The following is a 24,964-nucleotide window of genomic DNA, read 5'->3' as shown; positions in this document are numbered from 1 at the left end:
ACCCTCAAGAAATCAGTTAGGTGAACCACAGGCTTATTAATAACAAAACTCTGACCCATAATTGTTCCTATCTGAAAAAAATTACAGGGATGGAAACGGAAAAGAACCTGAGGAAAAGAAGGTCCAGGACCAGGACCAAAGTGGGATCCAGCTCGAGAGGAGGCCCCAAGGCCTGACTATTACTGAGGCTAAGGAGTGCTCACAAAAGAGGACCTATCATGACTGCCCTCTGAAAGACTCAACAAGCAGCTGAAAGAGTCAGATGCAGATATTTACACCCAACCAGTGGACAGAAGCTGCTGACCCCTGTGGTTGAACTAGGGAAAAGCTGGAAGGAGCTGAGGAGGAGGATGACCCTGTAGGAGGACCAGCAGTCTCAATTAATCTGGACCCCTGAGATCTCTCAGACATAGGATGACCAACCAGGCAGCATACACCAGCTGATATGAGGCTCCCAAAACATACATACAGCACAGCACTGCTGTATCTGATTTCAGTCAGAGAAGATGCATCTAACCTTCAAGAGACTGGTGGCCCCAGAGAGTTAAGAGGACTGGTGGGGTGGGTGGGGTGAGGACATCTTCGTGGACACAGGAGGGCAGGGAGGAAGTATGGCATGTGGAACAGTTGGAGGGTTTAATGGAGAGAGCAATAAAATCTGGAGTGTAAAATAACAGTGAAAAAGGCGGAAGCTCAAAGAGAAGGAACCCCCAATAATACAAATAGTTCAGCTTGCTCAGAAATTCAGCTCAGCACACTGGACAGCACATATTACCAAAGCATCATCGTTTATAATTTGAGTGCCAGCTATGTCTTTTCTACTTCAATCTATGCCTTTTGTGTCCTATTCCAGAAAAATAAAAATATTCCTTGAAATTGAAAACATCATAAGTACTCATTTAAAAAATCAAAAGAAAAAAACATATAGTCATGCTTTATGATGGTGAGTGCTGAGAAGTAAGTCATGTCAGTATGCAAACTGACTTTGGACAATGGTTGAATTAAAAGGATAACATTTCAAGACATTTGACTACTACATGAACTGCTAATTATCATGTCTATAAGCCAAGTATCACTTGAGCTCAGTAGCACTCACATGTTACTTGTTTCATGTGAAACTGCTGGGTCCGAATAGTTATGTTTCAGTCAGACAGACTGAAAATAAGCAAAAATACCTATCATCTAGAATGTTTGGGAAAAGTCTGTTAATCATTCTTAGATGATTTGGTGGAATGCATCTACTACTAGAAGCAAGTGTAATACTGGATCAAAACAGATAAGGCTTCCCCTCACTGCTTCCTCCCCTGCAGGTTTGCTAACCAACATCTCTAGACACTGAGCTCTGCAGAGTGGAAATTACTAGACTGAGATAAGATTTTTGATTTGAAGACTAGCTGTTCTGTAGCATTGAAATAAATGGAATTTGACATTAATGCATATTTTTTGCTTAGTGTTGCAGCAAATTTTGAATTATATCTGAGGAAAGTAATTTACAGGAAGGTAATGTAATAAATGGCTTTATTCATCATAGCTCTGTATCTCTGCGGGGGGGGGGGGGAGAAAAGAAATTTAGATGGAATTGTGCTTTCTTTTATGTGGATGTAAACACATGTACCTGTGTTTAGTTATCTTATTTAATGAATATGTTTCAGTATTATACCTAAAATAAATGATGACTATTAATTTGTGGATGGTAGACACTTCATCAAAAAAGTATGGGTGGGCATATTAATATTGCTCCATGAACCAGTATGTAATATGAAAATTTTGCATGGATTTATTCTCTACACAGTACTATGGAAGCTCAAAATAATGAAGAGTAAAGAACTGTCAGAGACCTCAAGAATCTGGAAATTATGTAGTTTTATATATTTTGCTGTGAGCTGAATCATATTTTTTCTATTCTCCTAAAATAGGAAATATTGCCACATACTGAATATTCTGAACTCCCAACAAGTCACAACAAAGCAAGTTTTAGAAAGTCGGGTATGGCTATATGTATGCCACTGTGAATCATATCTTTCAGTTAAAACCTGATTTTTCACCCAGGAACTAATGCCCTATATTGTTCAATAGACAATGATTCACACTGCTCACACAATTGCATTCTATCTATTGTCGTTTCTCTATATTTTACAGACATTTGAACTGGGGTATTACTTACACAGGTTCAAATGTTATTAGAATGGGAGATTCTTCCTATACATCTGAAAGTAAGCACAATGAGTATGATCCTGTAAAACGATAATCAACTATAAAAGTTTATTTGAAGACTAAAAAGCATGGAGCTTTGCTTTGAAAACTTAGAACTTCTAACATAAAAATCACACATAAATGCTGCTGTGAGCCTTTGAACCTCTCCAGGTGGCATGCAAAATGGCTGTGCATGTTGAGAACATTCTCAGAACAAACTGAGCCCTTGGTGTTGCAAATATAGACCAAGGAAGTGCCACACCTAGAATCTAGGTGCTATTTGAGTGATGCAATAATTTTATTAGTGCTTTTATGCCCACGGGTGACACTAATCAATGTTGCAATGGCAGCAGGAAAACCAAAAACTGCCTGAATGCCTTAATATTAAACATTAATTAGCAACCTTCAGAATTCCTCCTTGTACATAAAACTGGAGAAGCAAATAGAGTTCATATCCCTACAAAACATGATGTATAGATATCAGCAGCAATTCACAGTGGCCGAGTAAACATCCATGTCTTTAGGCCAACACACTCTGAAGCTGTCCAGATTTTTTTTTAAATGCTGGAACAGAGTCAAGAGATTCAGAGAGTGTACATTCTGAATTAGCACAGTGTAAAAACTTTACCCTCCCCCAAAGCAACCCTTTGCTTCTTTATATCGACTATAACCAAATGTTGGGACTTCCATGATTACGCAAAAAAATTAAGTTAAGAAGCCAAACCAATGCTCCACCACTAAAACCTATAGAAGTACACTCAAGGACTACTTGGAACACCAATCAGCATGATATACAGGAGTTACTGTCACTTTAATAGTAATAATTTAAAAAACCCTAACATTGTTATTATAGTTAAAATATACAAATTGTTTTCTTTTCAATGACAGTGACCAATATTAGTTTTGTCTCCAAAATACTGGAAAATATGAAAATTAAGCCCAGATAGTGTGAACAAAAAATAAATACAAATACAAAGATGAGAAAATAGCTTAATTCCTCAGTAGTCATAAAAGGTTTGAAAAAAGATAGTGAATTTAGTGGCCACGTATAAGAATAGGATTTTTTTTTTTTTTTTTTTTTTTTGCAATTTTAGGTAATATAACACTGCTTGCATTTTTTTTTTGCAATGCTAACAGAATACTGAACAATGATTTATCAATGCTTTAATCAAGTTTATTAAACATAACTGAATTAGACAGGGGATAAGTGAAGCTGACCAAAACGACCTAAAATATTTCTCCTGAATATTCCACCTAAGCAGGAAAGAATAAGCATTCATCCCAGCTGCCCATAGACTAAGCTAAACATAGCCCATACACTAAGACACAAGGTAAATTTCAAAAATCTTAGAAAAACAGAAGTAAGTCTGTATTCCATCTAACAGTGGAATAGTACCCAGATTTCATAGCAAAATTCACCCCAGAAAATGCAGACCTTCATGGAGATTAAACTGTATGGTATTGAATGATGACTGAGTCACTGCCAAATTGAGGAGGGAATGAGGAAGCTTGTAAAATCAAAATTTCTGGGCTCCTTTAAATCATTGTCTTAAGTCCTTAGTTTTCCAGAACTTGAGAGATGGGTAGAATATATGAGCCATAATTATATGAACAATATACAATATGCCTTTTCTGCTTTCCAAGAAGTCTATTCCTCAAGACAAGGCAGTATGCACAGTAGCCACTGGGAGAGCTTTTCAAAATGAACTTCATTAGAGTACAAGCTAAATCTATCCTTCAGCTACATTCAACATTTTGACATGATGATGTGACATCTTTACTCACCAAGTTTACACTCAAAAGCCAAGCAATATCATCACCAAAACATCTTGTAGAATTGTCAGTGAGTTTGCAATTTTCACTTGTGTCACTGCTACCCCATGTTGCATACAGACCACAGATCACTGTTACACATGTTTGTTAGCCACACCAAAGAAAGGTCTGGCCAACAGCCTAATGTCTTTGCGATTTCTGATTTAAGAACAGGTTCATCTGCAAAAAACAACCTTTTAACCTGACAGGAATCCTCTGCTTCTTTTTGTTTAGATACCATTGTACAGCTGGAAACAATCAAAATGAAAAATATTCTGATATTTCTCTTCACATACACAAAATACACCAAAGTCTAAAAACAGGCAGACAGGCAGGAAGGCATGTACACACACACACACACACACACACACACACACACACACACACATACACATGAAGCAGGGAGGAGGGGCTGTCTCTTAAATACTTGTATGTGTCACCCATTTCTCTACTCAGTATCAAGCAATAACCATACACTATGTTGCTGTAAGAGTATCTGCAGCACACAGTACACATAGTAACCTTTTTGCAATTAAAACCAAGAATAAAAGTTCAGACAATCTACTGAAAGTCCTGTCTGTGCTAATAAATAGTTGTGTGTCTTAGACAAAGCAGCTAAACATATAAACATGTTTCTGGAGCCAGCTCCAGAAATATGCAGGGATGTGCACACATATATGTGCTTATATTCAGATAACTGTAATTCAATGTTATTAATATATTTTGCACATCATCACATATCATAGCTTCTTGACCCTAAGAAACAATTTTTGACAAAATTTATGTAGAAGTTGTGTATTCAGGATAGCTATCCATAACCTAGATATTAAAAGGGGAGAGTAAGGAGATCCCCAGGGCAAGCTAGCTACGCAAGTCTCTCCAAGAATCTCTGAGCTTGACACTTAAATAAGAGGTCTTGCTTCAGTGTATGAAGTGGAGATCAATGAAGGAAGACACCTGATATTAACATTGTATGTGCACAGATGAACACATGTGAACATACATACACATAACATACATACATGCAAAAATACATTTGTTAAAGTTATACATTCCAATAATATAGGACTTCCAAATCACAAGTTCCAGCACATTCTCTCACTCTATCTCTCTACTTCCAATCCTAAAAATATGCCATTTTCTGTCATCTTCAAACATGAGGAACAGGAAGAGCCTGCCACATATTTATTCAGCCCCTCTTCCTTTCTAAATCAAAGCATAGAATCTGATCTTCCTCCTTTGATTAGGTATCCCAAATCTTACTTTTATATATTGTACTCACTGTATAAAGACCTCTCCACCTAGATCCCCTGCAATGACAGCATTAGATGCTGATATAGAAACAGACTTCCAATCTTCTGTAGACAAATTGCAGTTCCTGCCTTTCAAACATTCTTCAGACACTTCAATACTATGGATACCATAAACAATTCCAAATCTGTCTCCTTCTGTGCCATTTATTTTTGCCTAATTGCTTCATTATCTTCCTACTCAGCTTCGAACCTTTAACAATCTTATTCCCCACTTAGAGTAACCATTTGGTGTTATCTTTAGTGTTACCATTGTACATCAACTGCCCTTGGCTGGGCATTGCTGCACAGCTTTTTCCTGAGAACTTATACAATCCCTCCTGCAGATGAAGGGGTGCTCCTGAGCCTCAGGTAACGATCAAAACGTACAAGACTCTGGGACTTAGAAATTTACTTGTCTCAGTGGCCCCACCCAAAAGTTATATGTGCAGACAACACTTGCTAAAGGGAGAAGCTGGAAGAAGACAACATTTCATCAGTCTCACGAATCCTGCAGAAGGCTTCTTAGTGATACAGCTGCTTTTTGAGTTATCCATGCTCCTGAAGGTAACTCATAACTACTCAAGATGTTCACCAAGATAAACTTGGATGGAACTGCTTTTTAAAAAAAATCTGTTATTACTGCCCTAGGGTGCATAAATAGGATTTCTTCATATTCCCCCTCCAGAATAATAATACAAAGAAACACATAATTTACACTACCCTCCAATGATCACCTATAGCATTTTCCTTCCAGTCTAGCCTATTAACATTCCATTGGAAAAAAATTCCAGAGCAAAGCTAGAATTGTAGCACACACCAATCTTTAGGCCTGACAACATTCTTTCAAACTATACCACCAAATGTAGTTTTATTCATGATATAACACAATGTTTTATCTAATAAAAAATCAGAGAAATTAACTTAGATATATATTTATGTAACTTCAAACGTAAAATATTATTTCACACCCAATCTGTGTAAAGACGTTTTGTTGATTCTTTGAGGGTTTTGTCTCTACAACCCAATCCCACTTATCTCCTGACCCATTTTATGCCCCCTGCTACAAGAAACAAAAGAAAAGAAAAATACAACAACAACAACAACAACAAAACATCTCTTTGTGGAATCTCTTTCTAGTGTGTCACAGTGTGTCCCACAGCACACCCTTTTGTCCACACATCTTTACTTGCAAATGTTCATTTTAATAAGTCCTTGGTTTCACTCAAGATCTCTGATTTTTACTACTTCATCAATATTGTCTCATCATTTGAACTCCTCTCAGATACTCTGTTGTTAACTTGGGTCATGGAGTTCCTGCAGCTTTGGATCTGCAGGGCAAAGCTCCTTCACTAACTCCAACAGATCCTGGATGGGGTAGATGTTACAGTGTTTCCATTCAAAGCCCTGAATCTGGGCCTGGGTGGTGGCTGAGTTGGTCAGCTTGCCAGCTCTCCTAAGAACAACTCACCGGGTGAGCTCTCCAGCACTGCATATATTTAAAGTTGTGTGCTTTGTAATTTTAAAAATATTATATCTTTGAAATTTGGGATGCATTTTACATTTATGGCAAATCTCAATTTGGTATGATTATATTCCATGTGGCCAGTAACTAGCATAGTAGTCAAAGACCTTCAAAGATACAGCCTGGGTGTGAAACCTAAACTCTGTTTGATAACAGTAATATCGTTAAACAAAATAATAATATATCTGTACATCACCTACCGGGCATGAGATTACAAAGAAAGTATCAATCTCTTAGGGTTGTTTTTAAATTTACATTAATGTATTTATGGATAGACCTACAGGACATCAATATCAACTGAAATAACCCAGACATAGGAAAACAAATAGCACATGATCTCACTTGTCTGTTGCTCAAACATCCCTGCAGGTAGAAGCTCAGAATAGAACAGCAGTTACCAGAGGCAATGGAATGCAGGAAGAGATAGATATACTTTCATAGCAGAGCTTCAGAAAGACAGAAAGACACTTCTGCAGCTCTTTGCCCAGCATAGTGAATGCAGCACAATACTGAAAATTTGACAACACAGATCTTCACAAATGTGAAGTTATAGAGAAATTCATCAGCTATAAAATCACATGCACACACACACACACACACATATATATGCTTTTCACACATATTAAGTTCACTTTTGATTAACATCACAGTAAGGTGGATCCTGTTGCTCAAAAGTAGAATATTTGATTTGCATATATGGGACCCTATGTTCAAGTGTTAACACCATGAACACAAAAGTAATTGCACACCATGAATATATGCTATTTTATTGGTTATTAGAGAAATAATTTTTATATTAAAACCCAGTAAGGAACCAATCAAAACCAATTGCTTGAGCCAGGTGCTACCCAACATAGAATAGTTATTATTATCTTTAATATAAATATTATTCTATGCTAGCATTATATAAGTTAGAATGGGGCAAGCCTATATTATACTTTCTCTAAACTAATCTTCTCACACTATTATCTTAAATGGTATATAGCTTCAGTATAATGTTTATGGCCTTATGATGTAAAGTGTTTGACATGGAATTGTTTTGTGTTTCCATACTAAAATTCAAGTATAGAATCTTATTCACACAGGTTAAGCCATATCCTTAGAATAATCCTCAGCCTTATCATTAAACTCTGAATTCAGACTTGACTCCTTTAATATGTGAGTTTTATGAAGTTGTTTTATTTCTCAAGACCTGCAGTTCTTCATGTACAAAATAGGTTTAAAAACGCTGAATGAGCCAGAGAATCAACCAAAAAATCAACGATATAACTCATATGTAAAATGGGTCAATAACAATGAAAAGGCCAGAAAATCAACTAAACTATTAATGATACAACCCAGAGAAGCTCCTTAAAATAATACTTTAGAAAAAGTAAAGGTTCAAGAAATAATAATTAGGACAGCAACCTAAATGGTGCCTTCTCCATTTTTTTTTTTTTTTTTTTTGTTGTTGTTTTTCTGAATCTTCATTTCTTTAAGTAAGGAGAACTCAGACAACTTCTAGTTCTCCTTATGTACTTTTTTTCATTAAACTGGAATCTTATATCAATCCAGCATCCCTACCATTGTTGACAGGAGCCTCTGTTCCTAAGCTGACTGCAGCCTGATCCACTTGGACCCCTTCATGTCACTTATCACAATTCCCTCCACAAACGTGCTGCTTGCTAGTCAGCTCAATTAATGGCTCTTCAGCAATGGCTGGATTGCAGCATGCGGGATGCTGTGGGGTGTGCAGGAGGAGGAATGTAAGAGGATGCAGGAGCTAGGCCAGGGCAACACAAAAGATGAGAGAGGACAAAGATCTAAGCTCCCTACAGAAATGACAGAGGCATGTGATAAAGGACTAGAAAGACAAGTGATTGCCTGAGATCAACAGTGGCTCATATGAATGCAAGCGTGCATGTGTCTCTGTGTGTGTATGTGCATACATCCATACTCCATTACTCAGGAGTTAACACTTAACTACTGCACTCTCAATGGGAGTCCCCGTCCATTTAGCTCTTCTAATGTGATCCAATACATGGAAAAGCACAATAAGCAAGGGGGCATTTCAAAACACTTTTATGTGATGAGCCCTTTAAGACAGCTTAACACTCAGGTAATAGAAATTGAATCAGTTTAAATGAGCGCTTTATTTCCAAGAGTTAGTGGACTAATTACAGGATACTTTTGAGAAACTATCTATTTTAAGAGCTAAACAAAAAAAAAAAAAAAAATGTGGGTCTTATTTAAGTTGTGTTTAGTGAACTCTAATTACACTTTCAAAACATTTTAAAAAGTTGACTTAGTCTTTTCTTACTCAACATAAAACATGAAAAACGCCAACATGTACATGTACACTCACTGGCCAATGTTAAAGGAAAAAACTGTATCAACCATGCTTCCATGTCTTTTACTGCTATTCACATGTATATTTGGTTAGCCTGTAAATATTTTAACGAAATAAATGAACCCCTTCTAGAGATCACCTGTTGCAGTCATGAGAATGGTAAATTTATCTGTAAAAACATGCAGTGTGTCAGGAAGTATAAGCAGGCATTAGTGACTTCTCCATTTTACCAGTATAAGTACTGTCAAGCTATGTCACACTGTTCACAGGACAGGACAGAGATGAGAGCCATCTCTGCTTTAAGAAATAAGTACCTTGAGTATAGGATCTAACACTTGTTGGGTTTCTGACCAAGGACAAAAGGCTGAGGTGCATACTTAACATACAAAAGGACACTTGGCCTCCAGATTTTCCCAGCATTCTTCAGTCCCTATCAGGCATAAGTAAGCTCTTAGCCTTAGATTTTGCAGCTCATGGGCAGGAGTTTCCTCAGTTCAGAAGTTCTTTATTATATAATCTAAATATTTTGGTCTCTCTCTCTTTTTTCCCTCTCTGTGCATTTTCTCAATGCCCACCTATGCATGGTTTCTCTCTCTTTCTCCTACCCTTTGCCTCCCTCCATATGGTGAAGTCCCTGGCCTCTTTCCTTAGGACAAATAAACCCACCCATGAGTACTGACTTCCCAACAAACCTGCCTTTATGTTCTTTAATTAGGCTTCAACTGTCTCATTTCACCAGTGGAGAATAACTATATCAACATTAAAAAAAAAAAGAATAAAAATCAGGTAGTGGTAAATTGTGCTGAGGTTATCTGTAGCCAAATAAATTTCTTTAATCATTTTCTAGGCGATGACAAGCACAGTGTCAATAGAACCAATTGAAAAAAAGTACCTGAGGGAGAAACTGAAAAGTTTATTTTACTCTCAGATCATTATGAACTTAACAGGGATCAGAGAAAGAAATAAAAAGGAAGTTAATTGCATTATGATACCATTTTGAACACAATGGAGGTTATTCTGGCAGTGTGTAAAATTGTGCATCAGATGATGTTAACAGTATTTGAGGAAACACAAGCACAGGCATAGATGAATAGAGATTAAGGGTTTACAATGCAGACTGCAGTTATTAATTTATTCTGCATGCTTCCTGTGATGAAATACATAATACTGAAGGGACCCTGAGTTCAATTATAGTATTTTTGAACATATGAGCATTAAAATAAAGAGGTAAAATTAATGTTAACAATATTTTAACTTTTATAAGACAAATATTGCTAGTTTAATCTTCATAAAATTATGAACTTTCTGAAAATGTGGGTGAATTTCATTTGCTAGAAGAAAAGAGCATAGACTCCACACCTCTAATGTGCTCTTTTAAAGTAAATAGTGGCTCCCAGACCAGAGAGTAAATTCCAGAGTCTCACACAGATAAGTCTTTTCTACATCTTATTTTATGTGCATGAGTGTTTGTCTGCACATAAGTAGGTGTACCATGTCTGTGCTCAGTGCCTGTAGAGGCCAGAAGAGGGCATTAGATCTCTGTAACATCACTTACAAACATTGGTGATGGGATCTGTGCACAGTTCCTCTGTTAGAATAGCAAATGCTCTTTACAACTGGTCTATCTTTGCAGCCAATAGATTTAAAAGACTAATGTTTAGGTATTTAAGAAGTAGAAAAGTTGTTTCTGTGAGATCTTATTGTTTCTTAGTCAATGACCTTTATTTCATAATGAAATGATTCAGAGAGTAAAACCAACCTTTGATTTCAGAAATAAATTGAATTCTATGTTAACCACAGTGATCAAAAAAGCCATTTAAACTAAAGTCTGAAAAGTCTTTCAGTTCTTTCATCTATTTAAAAAAAAATAGTGCCATTCCCACCATAGCCTGGACTCAGTAAATGCATCAATATCAATTGAATTAATTTTTGTGGCATCGGTTTCCTTTTACCCCTAACAATGTCTCTTCCTCTTCTGATTTTACAGAATTCCCAGAATAAAAATGTTCTGTTTTCTTGTTCTGGTCTTACTAAATCTGTCTTCAACATTTACAAAGTCAAGTAGTAAATGTCAACTTGTCTAAACAAATAAGAAAGAAGAGAATGAAGAAACACAAGAAATTAATACATATGAAAAGGCTGACTGGAAAAAGAAAAATGTGAGCTACAAAACACTGGCTGTACATACTAACTGTATCCCTTAGTAAACATAAGTTGCTTTTATTAATGCTTCTCTTGAACTAATAAACCTATGATATATGCTAATTTCTTGCTTTAATTTGGGTTTATATTCCTATGAAGGAACACCCTGATCACATACATTTACAAACAACCAAATTTAATTAGGGCTGGCTTACAATTCCAAAGCTTATGTCCATTATTGGGAAACATGGAGGAATGCTGGCAGATATGGTGCTGGAGAAGGAACTGACAGTTCAGCATCCAGATCAGCAGGCAGCAGGAAGTCTTCCACACTAGGACTAGCATGAAAAGAGCCTGCCTCCACAGTGACACACTTTTTTCTACAATGTCACGCCTACCCCCAAAAAGCCACACCTTATAATAATGCCAGTCCTCATTGGTCTTGCCTTTAAACACCTGAGTCTATGAGGCCCTTTCCCATTCAAATTATCACTCTCCCTCAATTATAAACCTATTTCAAAGCATCTAAAGAACCAAATATTTACTGATTATCATACTCAAAAACCATCCGCCTGATTTTAATAAAGAACATTGATAGTCAATACATAAGTAATAATCTACATTCAATATTTTGGGGAATCCATAAGAATCTGACAAATCATTCTCTGTAGTATAATTAGGAAGACTAACAATTCGCTAACCAATGTATTACACAGAATATGTTAGAAAAAGTATAATTCAGTTCTTCCTTGAATGTTTTACTGCTGTTAAATAGCATTCCTATAAATTCAAGTTGAGATTTAACTTTCTTACAGATACTTTCACATTTAGGTATAATGTACACTGCCTTTTCCGTAAAATGCTGTACATGTGTAAGAGATGCAGAAATGAAAATGCAGACACATGCACAATGCTTTTCCCAGTGCACTAGAATAACATTTTAAATTTGTGAAAAAACAGTGTCATTTCCTTAACTACACAGCAATGTTATTTTCTCAGGATATCTTTTCCTAACCACTTCAGAGTTTCATGTTGGCTTCTACAAAAGTTACCACCCTGAATGATATGCCTGCTGACCTGGGCTGGCATTTTGATCTTTTTAGAAACAAGAAGAAAATGAAAAACTATGTAAAATAATTAAAGACAGAGAAATATTTTACTTTCCATGACAGTATTGATCTTTTCCCAAAGTCCATTTAACAAGTCTGAAATTTGAATATAATTACCACCTTTTCCTTCAGTACTAGAATCTATTTTAGGAATAGAATTAAGAAGATTAATAAAAACTGCAGTGGTAGAAATAATTCATTTATAAAGTTTAGACATCTAATCTAATATTAGCCATGAATTCTTATAGTTTATTATTTAAATATGTAAAAATTGTTTAATCTTAATACTAGAGCCCACACATCTACACTTATATAGATGTAGGTAATCCTGTATTTTATTCTGAACAATCCAACCTTCCTCATTGATTAGAAACACAAATATGCTATACTTTTGTAAAACCCAGTGTTTATAAAGAAAAGGATATCTTAAGCTATAGAATATGAGTGCTGATTACTTTTTAGGATGCAAAGTGATTTTTATAATAGTCTACTTTCAGTTGGGTCAGAGAGTGGAAATGACTAAAGAATTAAAGGCGGTAAGAATACTACAAACACGCACATAGACAAAGCAAACATGGTCAATGTTACAATTGTCATATTGACACATTATGACATCATCATATTAATGTATGTGTCATCCTTCTAATCAAGGCAGAAAGAAAACCCTAATTCTACATGTTCAATTATATATTATAGTTCATTTAAAAATTATTTTCATATACATTTCCCAAAAATGTGCCAGTAAAATGATCACAACTGAATATTAAAAGAATCAAAGCTATATTTTTAGAGTATAAATAATAAATATTTTTATTTTGTCTACTCTTTTTTCAAAAAAGTCAAAACTGTAACCAATGTTCCAGGTTTACATTATAAGAAGAATTTCAAAGAAAATTTTAAACAGTTTATTTCTTCTTAGATGACTCCATCACTGCATATCTAACTGGAGGTAGCCATTGTAGACTGAGAGCAGGAGAGGTAGCTCTGCTCAGAGCTAAGGCATGACTTATCTAATATTCAGTGGTCAGACCTCAAATCACATATGTATAAGAAATAGCACTAAATGGACTTAGAATATAGTGAGTACATTAGTATACATTAGATACTCTCTCTCTCTCTCTCTCTATATATATATATAGTATATATGATATTTTAAGAAAGTAAAGTTATACATTTAAGAAGAGATATGTTTGAAAACATGAAGAACTTAGAAAAGGAATAAGGAGAAGAATGATATAAATATATTTCAATTGTAATTATGATTTTATTATATATTTATAATTTACTTTCATTATTAAAAAATATATATATATAATTTCATAATTTTATCTCCTTCCTTTGCCTCCTTGTAACCCTTCTCTTGAACTAATAAACCTATGATATATGCTAATGAATATATAAATACAAAATAAATTAAAGTGTGAGTTTCTCAAATTAAATTGCCACACAGGAACACTTATTAAACTCAGCAATATCAGTTTAATATCAGTTGTTCATACAGTTTCTATGAGAATACATTGAGTTGTAAAAATCAGACAGAAGATCCATGAGAATCCCATTATGAGAATTAAGAATGGGAATCTTTTTTCTGAGAAAAACAGTGGTTTGTCTTTGACCCTGATATAATTTTACCTTAACCTTTAAAAAGGATTTGAGAATAATCAGGCATAGACATGCCTGCCTGTAATCCAAGTTTTTTGGGGAAAAAAGGCAGAATGATCAGGATCAAAATAGTGATACTTCATTCCATCTGGGCTACATAAAGCTCTGTCCTAAAAAGTATTTAAGCACAGGACTCAAGAATGGTTCATACAAAATATAGCATATTGTTACCTGCCAGGCAGCCAATGAATGAAAGCAGGATCAACTGTTTCCATGACAACATCATCTTTAATTGGTGAAAGCAAGAGTAACTCTTGTCTAGTCTCTGGTGATTAGAATGCTTTGTCTTCAGGTAAATCCTTTAATCTGCAAAATATATGTAAAAAGAACTTAGACTTTAAAAAAACAGTTCTTTTCAAGAAAGATTTTCTTCTTTCCTTTAAACTTTGTATCATTTATAGAAATCCCCATCCATAGATAAAGCAAATCTTGTTTTAGTGTTGAAAAGAGAAAATTCTTGAAATGCAGATACTAAAAACTGAATGCAACTGATGGGAAGATGCAAGCAGCTTATATAATTTAAAAAATTCAGGAGTGCTAAAATATTAACTATTAACACATTAAACTTTAAAAATTTGCTAGATAATTGCAACAACTAAAATATTAACCTGAATTCAAATTTCTCTCAATTTATCTACTGGTAACATTTTAGTAAAACTAAAGGAGTATTAAAAAGCAAATATATTAAAGCAAAGATTATCCAAATATCTGAATCCATGGCCAGGCATACAAAAAATACACAGTATTTTCAATATCTCTTTTAAAGCAGGTTTTTTTCTTTGTAGTCAGAAACAAGTTAGAAGGGCCTCCATTAAGTTTATGTATGTGTATCCCTTTGCACAAGGTTCCGCTGTACAATGGCCCTCATCAATTAGTTCCTGAAATATACTACACATAACTAGAGACTGTGTTCCAAACTATAAGTGTCTAGACTTTCAGTTTGTACTTAGAGCACTAAACCAGCCATTTCTATATTTCCACTAATGTGTCCTTCTATAATAAGTGTTTTAGGGTAAGAAGTAATAGATGTCATTTTAACCAGATTTCAGGAATTGTGGAGACTCATCTTGTATATATCTGGGAATCTTGTCGAATAGAAATACAACTGAAATCAACTCCTCTCAGGACGAGTTGGGAAAAGTAGACAATCATGTGGCCTTGACTCCTTATCACTACCAACCCAGTTTAGTTAACCACAGGTGTCTTTGAGGTTTCTCCTGATGTAAACATTAGACAATGAATTTAAGAGGAAATTCTTTACTAGAAAGATAAGAGATAAAGCCATTCAGGGATAATGAAGAGAATCTGAAGGAGTAGGAAGCCTCCTACTACACTATGAGCAACTGCAGTTTATGTGTCTGAGAAACCTCCTACCCCCCAAAAAATCTATACTTTCACCTACTAAAGGACCAAGAAGTGAGGCTTCTTGTATATGTGTTCTCACTGTGTTCACATGAGAATGGCTCCTAAGAAAGTTAGGAACTTGGCACTTTTGACTTCTTAAAGGTAGAGTTTCTTCATATCACTGCAGAGAATGCTCATAAGACTAAAATTAAACCTACCATATGACACAGATATACTTACTACTCATTGTTGTAAACCTTAAGCACTAAACACCGTACTCCACTGATACATTCTCAGCCATGTTCATTATCTCGATTAACAATACAAGAAAATAAAACTAATCTAAATATCCTTCACCCAGTGTTGTAGAAATACACAGTGGAATTCTAATCAACTGTAGAAAAATAAAATTAAGAAATGTGTAGCTAAATGGGTGGAATTAGAATACATTATACACAGTGAGATAAGCTAGACCAAGATAGACAAATATTACATATACTCTTCTATTTGATGGTCCTAGCTTCTGTCTTTAGGTGTAAGTATATACCCTCAGGTAATCACAGAAACTAAGAAAGTCACCGGGTACTCTGACAGGATGGCGCTGTAGAACATGAAATAGCAGGACATAAGTGCTACTATATGAGAAACAGTAAAAACTATAGGTGGGACTTTATCTTCCAAGAGAGAAGAAAAGGAAACATTAAGGAAGAGGGATAGAAGAAGTCTAAAGAATGACAGAAAAAATATAGAAATAGCTATAGGAAAATACTTTACATTGTTGGAATGAAGTTAAGATACCATTGCTTCAGATACCACATGCTTAGGAAGCAGGACCTCAGGAAAACAACTTAAAACTGACCTGGACATCTCCCGGAGGATTGCCTTATATATAGGAAGTATCTATCCAACTTTCCAAGGGAGACAAGCAACCTATACTTCTACTGTGTTGGTTTTCATAAAAAATATACGCCATGAACTTAAATCTTTGACCTCCTTGTCTGCAGCTGGTGGACAAGTTTGGGAAAGATTGGGAAGTTTGACTTTGTAAGAGGCATGACATGTGGGGCAGGCTTTATGCTTTTCTGCCTCATGATTGATGGATGTGAGCTCTCAGCTGCTGCTCCCATCTGTTTCCCAGGTGTCTACAATCATGGACTCTAACCCTCTGAAATCATAGCCAAATTAAATGTTTTCTTTCAGAAGTTGCCTTGGCCACAGCAAGAGAAACTTAACTAAGACACCTACCCAAGTGTAAAGCTCATGAATCATAACAAGGACTAGCCTGGGCAGATACCAATAATTGTGCAATAGTAACACTGTATCCTGGCTGTAACAACTGCTGTGTACTTTAATTTCACTCAGTATGAGAGAATGCACTACCAGCACTGCAAACCTACTCACCTACCCATTGCAGGAGATGCAACAGACCCAACAAATAGAACCTTCCAAAGCCATTTTCCTAAACTAGAATAATTTCTAACTTGTCATTATACCCACAAATAAGTATCTCTGATCCTGAAACAAAAAGCTGCTTTGCAAAAAGATGAAGATTATTACAGAGATTCAAAGCTGTTTAGAATTCAGTAGTTAATATGAGGTACCCAACCCCTGTTCATAGATATTCAGCACAACCCCTAGACACAGGCTTAGGGAAAAATTACAGAAGCAGGTGGTATAAACAGATTGAAAGAGTCATAAAATCAGGGCTGGTACTCCTAGATAGTGTCTTCAATATATGAAAAGAAAGGTACACTCATGAAATGTCTAAAATAAGATTGCCTGACTACAATCAGAAATGTCTATCAGAGGTTTTCTTGTGCATAGTATATTCAGACACTAATTACTGTGTCCCAAGATCTAGTTACATTTTAGACAAAGGCATTGTCATGAATATTGAAGAATTTCTTGTATCAATGTGTTATAATGAATTTTCCCTAAATATCTCTGATTGGTTAATAAAAGACTCAATAGCCAATGAGTGGGCAGAGAGGAGTGAAGAGCAGATGGACCTTTTGTCCCAGCTGGGAGAGGGGGTTCTCCATGAGGAAGGTGAGGGTCCAGGATAAAAAGGTCATGAGATGGAGAAAGAAGAAGGTGGTCACTATGAGACTAGGCATGAGGAATTGTCAAGGTGTTCTCTATGAGGACAGACAGGCTTAGCAGAGGAAGCCAAGGAGAGACGAAATGTAAATATCTTGGGGTATATGACTGCAAAATAACTAAGACAGCACAGAGAGTTAGAAATATCTGTTCATTTATTGTGCTTAAAGCTTGTTGAATAAATCAATAAATCTCTAACTCAATTACTGGGGGAGCTAGCCAGGTTAGAAAAAAATCTACCAATTTTAAATTTCATATAGATTACATCATCTGTAGACAGTTGATATTCCATAGTCACATACCTAGATGAGAAAATACAAATTGTCAATAACCACTATGAAAGGGATAATTGGTCTCCTCCTAGAACAAAATCATACACATGTAGTCCAATCCCAAGAGCTTGGGCATGTGTGCATATGAGCAAAGCAAATGGCTTTAGTGCTTTATTTATACCTGAGTGGTTTATAAATACATATATACAGTAATGGTGATGAGACAACAGTTTCAGAATTTGGCAGGTTTACAGGAGAATTGGAGAGAGCTCAAGAGCTCAGAATATCCACAATACAATGCACAGACCATATGAAGCTTGATAAGGAGAAAGAAAAAAGAATGGGTGCTTCAATCCTACCTAGAAGGGGGAACAAAATAATCAGGGGAGTTAGTGAAAGGGAGGGTTCTGGAAGGGAGAGGGAAGAAGGGGGAAAGAAGGGCAGGAGCAGGTATGGGAAGAGACAAAAGGGAAGTCTAGAGGTATAGGAGAATGAATAAAAATATGTAGCAGTGGGGGATGGTGAATCAGGGGAACTACTAGAAAGTCCCAGACACCAGGGAAGCAAGAGGCTCCCAGGAAACAACAGGGATAACATTAGCCAAAATAACCAACAATGCAGGGATAGAACCTAATGAGAACCCCTACAGTTGGTAGGCATGGCTGCTAGTTGGTTGAAGGGACCACCCATCTAAAAATATTTAACCTAGAATTGGCCCTGTCTAAAGGAAACACAGGGGAAAAAATGGAGCAGAGACTGAAAAAAGGCTATCCAGAGACCTCTCAACTTGTGACCCATCCTACCCAGCAGCCAAAACCCCTACACTGTTGCTGAAGTCAAGAAGTATACACAGACAGGAGCCTGATATAGCTGTCCTCTGGAAGGTTCTGACACCACCTGACTAAAATGGATGCAGATGCTCACAGCCAACCATTGGACTGAGCCCCAGGACCCCAGTAGAAGAGTTAGGGGAAGAATTGAAGGAGCTGAAGGGGGTTGCAACCCCATAGGGAAAAAAAAACAACAGTATCAACTAACTGGACCCCTCAAAGCTTCCAGGGACTAAACCACAAACCAAAGAGTATATATGAGTTGGTCCATGACTCCCACTATGTATGTAGCAGAGACTGCTTTATCTAACATCAATAAGAGGGAAGGCTTTTTGGTTGTTTCTCAAGTGTAGAGCAATGCTACAGGGGTAAGGCAGGAATGGGTGAGTAGGTGGGAGAGCACCCTTCTTGAAGCAAATGGGAAGGGGGATGGGAGGCACGATTTCAGAAGGAAGACCAGGCAAAGGGATGGCATTTGAAATATAAATAAATAAAATAATTCATAAAACAAAAAAATCATAACGATGTAGATACAGTTCTTAAAACATGAGGTTCTCAAAACAATTACTAATAAAATAAACACCTTTGAAAAGTCAGTGAAATTCTAACAAAGTATGGTATAATTAAATTTTCAACAAACATTCAAGTCATAAATATTATGAGTTGTATTACCTTTGAAGGTTAAAAACACCTTTTTTCGTCAATATGGCAATTTTAGTGTTATTCAAAAATTCATAGAAATTTCAACTATATTTTGCAAACTATAAGACTAAAATATAAAAGATGGGTTAATACATATATTCTATTTTCATCTAATTCTGGAAGATTATTGTTAATGTAGTTACTTATCACTAATCATCACTATTAAAGTTTGCCACTGACTTTATAAATAATGAAGGCAATTAATAAGAATCAATTCAACTTTGCAAATTGCCATGTATTGTCATAAAAAAGCTCATCCCAGTTCTAAAATCACTAATCTAAAATAAATACAAAAGAAGTTACTGAGACAAGACAAGGACCAAAAAATATCATCTGCTACAATAAAAATAGTCTACTTTTCACAGGAATCTTTTGAAACAAAGGAAAAGACAAAACAGAACAAAACCAGATATCCCTTTGAATTTTGGTAACAGACATTTGCATTGGGGGATATATTTACAACACATACTCTGTGGCAGTCTTTAAATAGCATCCAGATTTAATGCATATTGACAAACTAATTGTTAATGTCAGCTGAACTAAAAAATGCTAGACCTTGGACTCAAAGCAAAAATGCTCAAAATAGTTGTTCCTGGTTGAGCTAAAAGGAGAAAAAGACATTTTGTGGCTTTGTCATCCACTTTACAAAATTGCTACTATGCCTTAATCATGAAATATTGATATAAATTATTTCAAATGTATACAAACAATTTTTAATGCCGTCTGGGAAAATGCTCAGAGTTCAGCCTCTTTGGAGATGAGAACATCAGAGAGGGACTTCTTTACTACCAGAGTAACAGATACTTCACATCTTCAAGTGGAAAAAATCAACAGAAATTCTGTGTAAAGGAATTATGTAACATCACCAACAAATCAAATGTCACCATCACACTAACTAACACTCACAAATAGCTACCTTAAAATTTTCTGACCCTAACACCATCAATATGCTGCTCCAAACTTCTCTCTCTCTCCTTCCCTCTGCCTTCCTCTCATTTTACACACAACACGCACTGTACATTATCCACATGCATACACACACACACACACACACACACACACACACACACACACACACACACACACACCTTTTTGAAAGTTTGAGACATTTAGTACAGCCATTGATGTTTAACGAACAATTCCCATTAGAACCAGTTTTTGTGTGAATGCCTTGGAGTGTAGATCAGTTCCTTCTCTTGGAACTTTACCATAAAATCATGGGATCAACTACAAATTGCTTTACTTTTCTGATGAAATAAATAATAACAACAACAATAAAAGTCCAGCCAGATTAAAAACAAACCATCCCCATCTTATTTGCATTCATTCATTATCATCATTATCATTTTAATCATCGTCATAACTCCATTCATACATTTATGATATGACATTTCTAGAAATACAGTTTGGCCCCTCTACACACTAACTCCGACTCCCTCCTGCTGGAACCAAGCTGCTTGGTGTGGTGTCATGTAAAAAGGCCTTGGACTACAAGACCAAGGCCCCTCTCAGCTTCCCTTATGATCCTACAATTAGAAAACCAAAATGTACTCATTTTGATGTGACATTTGATACCAGTAGTTCTGTATTTACAGCAACACAGATCATAATTAAGGCAAATGCCAATGGAAGTCATCTCATGCTGTGGAGGACATCTTTGTCAAGGCAGGTGTCCTCCTTGACATTTATCAATTTCGACACTGATGGTGGTTATTTTGAAAGTATTCCCATTTCTGCATCAGCCAAATATACGTACATACATGTTGTGATAACTCCCCACCATAAAATTACTTCCTTTGCACATTCATAGCTGAAATTTGGCTATGAATAATCACGAAGTAAATATATGATATGCAGGATATCTGATATGTAACCTCCATGATAGAGTATTTGACCTGAGCAAAGGGGCTGCAACCCACAGGGTGAGAACCATTGTATTCAAACAAATGAAACCCTGCTGTTTTCAAAATTCTTTTGTTGTTGTTGGAACTAATAGCAGTATTTAATTTTCTTTTTGGATTCCTTATTTATTAATTACCTTTAATCATTTTTCACATTCTATTCATTATTCCCCTCCCAATCTACCTCTGACAGTTTCCCATCCCATTCCTCCTCCCCCACCTCCCCACTATACCAGGCCTCCCCACTCTAACCCTCCAGACTTGAAGCTCCCAATTTCTTTAAACTGAAATAATTTATTGCATTCACATATATGCATGTACTTATGATTTTTGGTACATTTCTGCATAGTCAAAATTTTATTTACTTTTTTATTTAAAAATTAATATGAACTAAGAAAAAAACAGACATTGGTGTAAAGCATATAAAATTGGAGTAATTCTGAATTAAGCCATTTATTCAATAAAAAATTTAGTTAAAAATAGAAATATTTCTGAGATGCCTAGCCCTAGTAAAGTTATTATAACCAGGTTAAAATATTTAGTGAGGCATGGCATAGCTGGCATCCCTATAATTTTTCCTTTTCATCATATATATATATATATATATATATATATATATATATATATACATACATACATGTGTGTATATATATATATATATATATATGTTAGCACAAAGAAGCATATGTCACTCTGCATACACTCTGGTGAGTTTATAAATTATAAGCATAAACCATATTGTCTGGAAACTCTGAGTTGTCTTGCATTTATTTCAGAGTCTCTTCCACTTGTTTCCCAATTTAGCATCCTCCGCCCTGGCAAAATCGATGTCAATGATACAACGTCAGGAAGAAAATTACAAACTACTTTTTTCAATGGGTTCCACTAGTTTCATTCAAGTGCAGGTTGAAGAAGACACATCTGGAAAGACAGTGCCTCCTGTGTCCAATGAGTTTTTCTTCAACGACCCTGCTTTGCATCAGCTCACGTGGCCATTTCCAGGGCATGTTGACCAGACCACAGGCATAACTTATATTTGACATGTTACTGTGACCCTAACTACATGTTTCAGGAAAAGATTTAATTTTTCAGCAAATTTAAGTTTTAGTAAATAGTTAAAAGTTTCAAAGCGAACATTTTCCAAAGACAAGAACAGAAACCTGTCTCTGAGAGAGCCAAACTTAAGAGACTCTTGAGAATTTTTAGATAAGGACCCATTTTTCTTGCAAAGAAGACTGGCACAAGTAGATGTTTGAGGACTACTAACTTTAATCATAGAAGAAAAATAATAGGATACATTTCATAACATGTTCTTTATATTCATTTTCCAAATAAACACTAGTGGGATATACCTGCAAACTTCCATAGTTATAATTGTTGCCTGTGAAGACCTGACGAGGTCCTGATCCTGAGTGAATGTCTTAGTCATGTGAACATGGCCAGAAGGAGACTTCCAAAACTTCAGACCAGCAGGAATGGCAAGGCCTTCTCCTACTCAAGTGCAGATGTTGAGGGTTTGTCCAGATTGTACCAAGCACAGATTTCTCCTCCCAGATAATTATAAACTACATCCTTTACAGAGACCCCTATGTAGGCTAGCTAATGTGCCTCTTCCCTCCACTGTACATAAATCTCCATTACATTGCACTACTCACCCAATCCCCATTAGTCTGTGCTTGTGTCTGATTCCCAGTTGCCCAAATCAAGTTAATCTCAGAGTGGTTCACGACTTTTTGTTTCCTTCTCTCTTATTTAACAAAGATGTACTCCAGACTGGTGGTGACAAGAAATAATATACCTTTCCTACAGCTGCACAATACTTTCTGAGGCCTAGTCCTTACTTAGTACTTTATCAAAAAACATCTTGATAAAGTTATATAATAGAAATGGTTTTCTACAAAGGCAATTTTCACGGTGCCAGGAAGGAATTGAGAAGTAATGTAATAACCATTAGCTTCTGTAGAGGTTTTTCTTGCCAGGCATAGTTCTAATTGCTTTCATTGGACTAATCCACTTCATCCTCATGACAGCCTGCAGGGATTATTCACTTGTTATCTTCATTTCCCAGAACAAGAAATGGGAAAGTGGTTGGGTCAACTGACTTGTCCAAGTGAGACAGAAATCAAAGATGCTCTGAAATTATAACAATTTTTTTGACATAGGTGTCAAATAAGAGCTCAAACAGCAAGATCATTGTACAATACTCGAGTATAATCTGATTCTTCCGTATACTTGTTTACTATGTTAATGGAACCAGTAATATTCTCATCATTTCATTAGGTTTTAGTACTGTTTCAGAGAGTTAGAATTCTTATGTAAATGACTTGGCAACAATTTTAAGCACTGAAAAACAACCTATCATCTCTCTGCTAGCGATGAGTTTAAAACCATGCTACAACCACATTTCAGATTCAATCAAAACTTCTCAAAGAAATACCAAGTCACAAATATAAGACAGAATACTACATGTGTTAAATATATTATCATTATGTATGGGAATAAAAATGTATACATTTAAATATATACAAGATATTCCTGGAATGATACATAAATCTTAGTGAAGAAAAATTTCCCCAGGGAAAACAGTATGCTTTGGAAAATAACCATTTTGATATTTTTATTGTAACTATGTCTATAAGATAAACATTACCAGAAGTATATTGACAGAGGCTGCAATTGTTTCATCTGGGACCAAGAAAGAGATAGCAAAAGGGACATCACAGGAAAAACTAAAATGGGTATAGCAAACCAAACTTCTCTCACTTTATAGTCCACGGCTTGTGTTTCTCTAGTGTACAGTTCCAGAGAAGAAATTCTTCTAAACAGAAGCATCATCTGTCAATAAAATACTGTTGTTCTATTGGCTTAGGCCAGAAATAGGAAGGTGGAAGTTCCTATACAATGAGAGGAGTTCTGAGAACAGAGTCAGGGTAAAAGCGATTTGCTACAGACAAAGAAGACGAGTCATATAAAACTGAGAATCAGGTAACCAGCCAAGTGGCATGGCTTAGAATAATATAGTCAGGTAATTAAGATATGAGCTAGTTGGCAAACAGAGTCAAAGCTATCAGCCTAAGCATTTATTGCTTAATATAATTTCTCAGAGTTGTTATTATGGAGAACTTATGCACAGATGGGAAAACATGATAGCATATACCACAAAATGTTTATGAAATGAAGGGAGAACACAGATGTGCTGTGATCAGTGGCTTCTGATACCCCGCTTAAATGAGGGCTGTAAGAGACAAGAAAGAAGAACACAGACTTAAGATAGTGACAAACTGATACAACAGGTAATTCACAGAAAAACAAAATGAAACAAAACAAACAAACAAACAACAAAAAAAACACACACAAAAAAAAAACAGTTGATGGAAGGACCAAAACATATTGTAAGTATGAAGCATAGCAAATTCTAGAGTAAAACATACGTGGGACAAGTAGGCCATGCTAGGAATCCTGATTCTTGATTGAGGTGGACAAAGGCCCAAGAATGGTTAAAGGAGATAGAAGGAAAACTTCCCAAACTCTTGAGAATAAAGAATTTTGACACTGTACATGGCCCCTCAGGGCACTGGTCATGCCCCAAGACACTGCAGGAGGATGTGACCCTCCCCTAAAGTTCACATAAGCTCTAGGCAGACGTAGCACTGCACCCCCAAATATATAAATATGTAGACAAGGTCTCAAGCCCTCAGGCCAAACCAATATAAAGTGTGGTTGTCAGACTCTGAACCACTTTAAAACTGTATTT

The 24,964-nt window shown here is 35.9% G+C and overlaps 1 protein-coding gene across 1 annotated transcript in view; it reads right to left on the bottom strand.

Moving 5' to 3' along the window:
- CNTN3 (contactin 3) overlaps positions 1–14,287 on the bottom strand; it is a gene marked incomplete at both ends in the record, with an annotated part of 265,155 nt that extends 250,868 nt beyond the window's left edge. Inside the window, one exon of the mRNA XM_080913822.1 lies at positions 14,233–14,287. Within this exon, the coding sequence (XP_080769948.1) occupies positions 14,233–14,287 (55 nt within the window). The remainder of the gene's footprint in view (positions 1–14,232) is intronic.
- Between the last annotated feature and the right edge of the window lie 10,677 nt (positions 14,288–24,964).

Source organism: Micromys minutus, assembly GCF_963924665.1.
Source record: "Micromys minutus genome assembly, chromosome: 3".
Lineage (NCBI taxonomy): Eukaryota > Metazoa > Chordata > Mammalia > Rodentia > Muridae > Micromys > Micromys minutus.
This window is presented reverse-complemented; position numbering and strand designations above follow the sequence as displayed.